Source organism: Nematolebias whitei, chromosome 11, assembly GCF_014905685.2.
Source record: "Nematolebias whitei isolate Nwh7 chromosome 11, NemWhi1, whole genome shotgun sequence".
Taxonomy (NCBI): Eukaryota; Metazoa; Chordata; class Actinopteri; order Cyprinodontiformes; family Rivulidae; genus Nematolebias; species Nematolebias whitei.
Window position 1 is genome coordinate 47,963,927 of NC_056508.1, and position 6,743 is coordinate 47,970,669.

Consider the following 6,743-nt stretch of genomic DNA (forward strand, 5'->3'; position numbering starts at 1 on the left):
AGCAGAACTCAGCCGGGTTAACATGGAGCAGAACTCAGCCGGGTTAATGTGGAGCAGAACTCAGCCGGGTTACCGTGGAGCAGAACTCAGCCATGTTGGTGTGAAGCAGAACTCAGTCAGGTTAATGTGGAGTGTGACACATTAAATGTGTGTCTGCCTTATATAATTGTTAAAACATGGCATTTCAAAGCAGTGTAATGGTCCCTTTCTAAAGATATTATTTATCCATCCATCCATCCATCCATTTTCTTCCACTTATCCGGGGTCGGGTTGCGGGGGTAGCAGTTTAAGTAGGTAGGCCCAGACTTCCCTCTCCCCAGCCACTTGGGCCATCTTCTCCGGGGGAATCCAGAGGCGTTCCCAGGCCAGCCGAGAAACATAGTCCCGTAGCGTGTGTTCCAACTACAGGGGATCACGCTCTTAAGCCTCCCTGGTAAGGTCTATTCGGGGGTTCTGGAGAGGAGGGTCTGTCGGATAGTCGAACCTCGGCTTCAGGAGGAGCAGTGCGGTTTTTGTCCTGTTCGTGGAACACTGGACCAGCTGTACACCCTCAGCAGGGTCCTGGAGGGTGCGTGGGAGTTTGCCCAACCAGTCTACATGTGCTTTGTGAACTTGGAGAAGGCGTTTGACCGCATCCCTCGGGGAGCCCTGTGGGGGGTACTCTGGGAGTATGGGATACCATGCCTTTTGGTACAGGCTGTTAGGTCCCTGTATGACCGGTGTCAGAACCTGGTCCGCATTGCCGGCAGTAAGTCGGGCTTGTTCTCGGTGAGAGTTGGACTCTGCCAAGGTTGCCCTTTGTCACCGATTCTGTTCATAACTTTTATGGACAGAATTTCTAGGCGCAGCCAAGGTGTTGAGGGGATCTGTTTTGGTGGCCTTAGGATTGCGTCTCTGCTTTTTGCAGATGATGTGGTCCTATTGGCTTCATCAGATGGTGATCTACAGCTTTCGCTGGAGCGATTCGCAGCCGAGTACAACACGGCCGGGATGAAGATCAGTTTCTCCAAATCCGAGGCCATGGTCTTGATCTGGAAAAGGGTAGAGTGCCCTCTCCGGGTCAGGGAGGAGGTCCTGCCCCAGGTGGAGGAGTTCAAGTATCTTGGGGTCTTGTTCACGAATGAGGGAAAAATGGAGCGTGAGATTGATAGGCGGATAGGTGCAGCGTCTGCAGTGAAGCGGGCGTTGTACCGGTCTGTTGTGGTGAAGAGAGAGCTGAGTCAAAAGGTGAAGCTCTCAATTTACCGATGGATCTATGTTCCTACCTTCATCTATGGTCACAAGCTTTGGGTTGTGACTGAAAGAACGAGATCTCGGATAAAAGTGGCTGAAATGAGTTTTCTCCGCAGGGTGTCTGGGCTCTCCCTTAGAGATAGGGTGAGAAGCTTGATCATCCGGGAGGGGCTCAGAGTAGAGCTGCTGCTTCTCCACGTCGAGAGGAGCCAGTTGAGGTGGCTCGGGCATCTGTTTAGGATGCCTTCTGGACGCCTCCCTGGTGAGGTGTTCCGGACACGTCCCACCAGGAGGAGACCAGAGGAAGACCCAGGACACGCCTGAGGGACTAGTTATTATTTAATTAAATATAAAGTTTCTCTGCGTCTTCATAGATCTTCCCTCGTTGATAAATCCGTTTGTTGTTTAATACTGGACCGGGTGGTCCACAGACCAGCTGTCATCACTTCGCCACATTATTACATTATTGAGCTGTAGCACCGGCTCACCTTCCCACAGGTTGACAGTTTCACCTCTTTTACTACCTTGCTTCACAACACAGAGGAGCACCAGGGATGGCTTCGACCCCCTCTCACTGCCTCGGTCCATTTAGGACCCGGAGAGATATGATCAGAAGGCGTGTCAGTCTGATCTGAGTTGTATGAAAGAAACTTTTGTTCCCGTTTCTACTTAAAGCTCAAAGGGCTGATGCTGAGTGAGTCCGAGTTGGTCTCACCTGGACTCTGTTTGTGTTTTCTCAGCTGACCAGGTATACGGCGATCAGGACATGCACGAGGTGGTGAGGAAACACTGTATGGATTACCTGGTGAGTGAATCTGACCTCTCAGCCAATCAGCTGACAGATCGTTGTTAATAAAGTTTCTGACCTTCAGATGAAGAACGCTGACTACTTCTCCAACTACGTGACCGAAGACTTTACCACATACATCAACAGGAAGAGAAAAAACAATTGCCATGGCAACCACATTGAGATGCAGGCCATGGCCGAGATGTACAACAGACCTGTGGAGGTGTACCAGTACAGCACAGGTGAGTGAGCCCACCCACCTGCTTCACTTCCAGCCAGAGTAAAGTGTCCTCACCTTGCTCCACCTCCTCCTGCAGAGCCAATCAACACATTCCACGGCATCCACCAGAACAACGACGAGCCAATCAGAGTGAGCTACCACCGCAACATCCACTACAACTCTGTGGTGAACCCCAACAAGGCCACGATTGGGGTCGGACTGGGACTGCCTGCCTTCAAACCTGGGGTAACAGAACCAGAACCAGTGAGACCTGAACACACACAAAACAGCAGTTTGTACAACGACCTGTAACCCTTTTGAACTCTGCATGTTCTGCCTCGTGTCGTTTTCATAGAGAATACAAAATGATGCACCAACATTCAGAGCACATTTCAGGGGTTCCCAACCCTGGTCCTTGGGGAACACCATCCTGCATGTTTTTGTTGTTTATCTGCTCCATCACACCTGATTTTAATTAATGGGTGATGAACGGTCTTCTGCAGAACATGTGGAAGTAATTAAATCACTGAATCAGGCGTGTTGGAGCAGGGAAACAACTAAAGCATGAAGGATGGTGTTCCTCAAGGACCAGTGTTGGGAACCACTGCAGATGAAAACGGAGAAATAAAATAATGTACAGAATAATATCTTGCTCAAATCTGAATGGATCAGAGCCGAAGACAACCAGAAATAAATTTATTTCTGCTGATTATTATTTTCTTCTCCATTGTACCCACATTCAGCTGAGTTTACACTGTGTGTGTGTGTGTGTGTCTGTGTGTGTGTGTGTGTGTCCTCTCAGTATGCAGACCAGTCTCTGATGAAGTCGGCCATCAAGACGTCGGAGGAGTCGTGGATCGAGCAGCAGATGTTGGAGGACAAGAAGAGAGCGACGGACTGGGAGGCCACCAACGAAGCCATCGAGGAACAGGTGGCCCGAGAGTCCTACCTGCAGTGGCTGCAGGACCAGGAGAAACAGGCCCGACAGGTACCGGGGGTGGGGGGGCGGGGTCACCTTCAGAAGGTGGGTCTGACCTGTTGGAGCAGTGACTGTTTGATTGTTGTATAACATCAGGCCCAGTTCTGGTTCACACGTGAAACACTTTATGACTGTTTCTTTTGTTGAGCTTTCTGTAACAACAACAAACCAGTAATTGTCCTTTCTGTAAACACAAACAACAACAAACCAGTCGTCATCCTTTCTGTAAACAAAAACAACAACAAAACAAATTGTTGTCCTTTCTATAAACAAAAACAACAAAGCAGTTGTTGTTCTTTCTGTAAAGTAAAACATTAAAGCAGTTGTTGTCCTTTCTGTAAACAAAAACAACAACAAACCAGTCTGAAGACAGACTTTGTGTTTCTGTGTTTCCAGCCCCGTAAGGCCAGTGCCACCTGCAGCTCGGCGACGGCGGCCGCTTCCAGCGGGCTGGACGACTGGAGCACCCGATCACCGCGGCAACGAGACTCTGACCCCTCCCACTCCGACCTCACGACCGCCCCATCGACCCACAACAAGCCCCCATCCCCCGCAGGAGCTGCCCTCATCCTGAGCAAACCGCCTTCGCCCTGCGCCCCAGGTACCACACCTTAGTCCAAGGCAGGAGCGATTCTAAAATCTGACCTTTATTTCATTGACCCTTTATTTATACAGGAAGTCTCATTGATTCACGAGAATTCATTTTCAAGCAAGACCTGTTTTTGGGAGCAGATGGTGGGGGTTAAGGGCCTTGCTCAGGGGCCCAGGGTGGGGCAAATCAGGGTGGAGGCAGGTGTGGGTGTTTCACCTTTTCCACCCACATTTTGATATTGACGGTACCGGGAGTTGAACCTGCGACTTTATGATCACAGGCCCATCTTCTCTAACCTCTGCGCCATGTGGTGGCTTTGCTGGCTCCCGATGCGTTCCCAGTTTTCAGGAGTTTTGAAATCGACTCTGAGTCCGACTGCACACGCTTTAAGCATGTGAGTTGTAGTCGAACCGAACCGATGAGAATCAGAGAGGATTTATCACGGACTACAGCAGCGATCAGCGACAATCTCAAATATAGGCTCGGCAGAATGCAGCTCTTAAAGTCATCTGCCTGGAAGCTTCAGCAGGGACACAAGCAGGAAGAGAAGACACTGCTCCCAGCTGAAGAAGCAAAGTTGCCGGGTAGGGTGTTAGTAAGGCTAAAAGCTAAAGCTAACTCTGGCAGACTACGATACCCTCTCGCTTTCTGTCAAATGTCCGCTCTTTGGACAAGATGGATTTGCATCGTTTGAGAGAGGATGCCTCAGAGGAGATGAGGAAATATGCTGTACTTCGTCTCACGGAATCATGGCTTAACAGCAACATGCCGGACTCAGCGTTCCAGCTCGAGTGGACCGCTGCAGCGAGCGAACGGGGAAGTAATGGGGAGGCGAAGTGTGCGCCTACGTAAATTTAGGTTGGTGCAGAAACTGTACTCTGATAAACAGCTCTTGCTCCAGGCTTTGGAGCAGCTAACTGAAGTGTCGACCACATGATTTACCCCGCGAGTTTACGGCCGTATTTATAATAGCTTTTTACATAGCCCCAGGTGCTAATGCTGCAGACGCCCTGCTGGAGCAGAACAAACACCCTGAGGTGTTTTACATGGTGGCTGGTGACTTTAACCATGTAAATCTGAGAGACACCCTGCCAAGATATTATGAGCACGTGGCCATTCCTACACAAGGAAATAACACGCTGGACCGTGTTTACACCAACTACGAGACACATACAAAGCCGCAACTCGCCCCCACTTAGGACACTCTGGCCACATCTCCATCTTTCTGGCCCCTGCTTACCTCCTCCCACTGAGACTCCCACTGAGACTCCCACTGAGACACTCCAGACCTGTCATTCCCCAGTCTGTTACGGAACCCGATCCATAGTGTAGTTCATTTGAACATGCGCTAAAAGGAATACTTCCAGGTCGCACGGATTGCTGTTGAATATGCTAGCTTAAGGAAAATGTACTAGTATAATTCTGTTTATGAATAAGAACTGTCTTAATTAGAAAAGTACGTGCTCTATCTCCGCCGATTTTAATGTTGCTAATTTACACCACTCGTATTTCCGTTAAAATCATTAACATATTTACGTCATGGTTAAAATGATCTGCAGCTTCACCACTGAGCGGCGCGGTTTCACCATGGAAACAATTCATTCTGTATCTCGCAGGGTTTTTCTCATTCAGCCCAGGCTGGGGGTCAGGTCTAACGTGTCGCAGATCATCTTAACCAATGATTGTAACGGAGATACGAGTGGCGTAAATTAGCTACATGAAGATCGGTAGAGGCAGAGCACGCACTTTTCTAAGTAAATTAAGACAGTTTTTATTCATTAACAACTGCGATCCGTGCGACCCGGAAGTACACTACGGATTGTGCTTGTGTAACAGATAGGGGAATGACAAGACCAGTAGAAAGGAAAATCAAAAGTTGGGTGAAGAATAGTGACTCCAAACTGAAAGACTGTTTTGCATGCACAGACTGACATCTATTCAGAGAAGCAGCTGTAAAAGATGGGGAGCTAGACCTGAAGGAACGCACATGCAGACCCTGCAGACAGTGCACGTTTTACACACAGGAGCGTCTCCAGACAGCTCTGCAGAGCGTGCACAACTGCCAATGTGTCAGAACTCCTGCATACATTTCAAAGATGATAAGTAAAAAAGCTTACAGTAAAAAAAGACAAAAATATGAGTGAAATGTTTGATGTGTATTATTCACATCACAATGACAGGATCAAAATGTTCAAAAGACCGTCCAGTTTATTATCTAAAATAAATGGATGGATGTTTGTCTCCAGTCCATCACAGGGACACATAGAGACAAACGAGACAAACAACCATTTACTCACTCACCTAGGGACAATTCAGAGTTACCATCAGTCTAACATGCATGTTTTTGGTCTGTGGGAGGAAACTGGAGTACCTGGAGAAAACCCACGCAGCACAGAGAGAACATGCAAACTCCACCCAGAAAGGCCGGACCTGGATTTGAACCAGGGACCTGCTCACTGAGAGGCAGCAGCTCTACCAGTTGCGCCACCGTGCTGCCCATAGTAATTTCAATTCAACTTTTATTTCTACAGGTTGTTAGTCTCATTGAGCCTCGAGGACTTATTTACAAGAGAGACCTGTTTTTAATTAATGTAATCAAATGTTTACAGATGTTTAACAACCTGTTACAATACACCAAAATGCTGGAAATGGCATCTCTTTTATTCCAAATTTTCTGGGGAAGGACCCCCCATCCCGCGCCTGCTATTTGTGTTTCGGCATAAATCGGTTTATAAATTAAGCCCTGGTTAAGAGCTACCCCAACCAGAAGCCCTGGCTGAATGCAGAGGTTCTAGCACCCTGCTGGAAGCCAGGTGCACTGCCTTCAGGTCTGGCAACTCACAGGAGCTGAGAAGGACAGGGATAGACCTAACCTGAGGCTGTTAGACTCATGAATCCCTAACCAAGACTTCAGGACGAACCTTTGTGCCAA

The 6,743-nt window shown here is 48.5% G+C and overlaps 1 protein-coding gene across 1 annotated transcript in view; it reads left to right on the forward strand.

The window, feature by feature from the left end:
• The window catches only part of otud5a (OTU deubiquitinase 5a), a gene marked incomplete at its 5' end in the record, with an annotated part of 128,892 nt that overhangs the window by 114,293 nt on the left and 7,856 nt on the right, over positions 1–6,743 (forward strand). Inside the window, 5 exon segments of the mRNA XM_037685074.1 lie at positions 1,974–2,038; positions 2,106–2,262; positions 2,338–2,486; positions 3,043–3,228; positions 3,616–3,820. Coding sequence (XP_037541002.1) covers positions 1,974–2,038; positions 2,106–2,262; positions 2,338–2,486; positions 3,043–3,228; positions 3,616–3,820 — 762 coding nt within the window.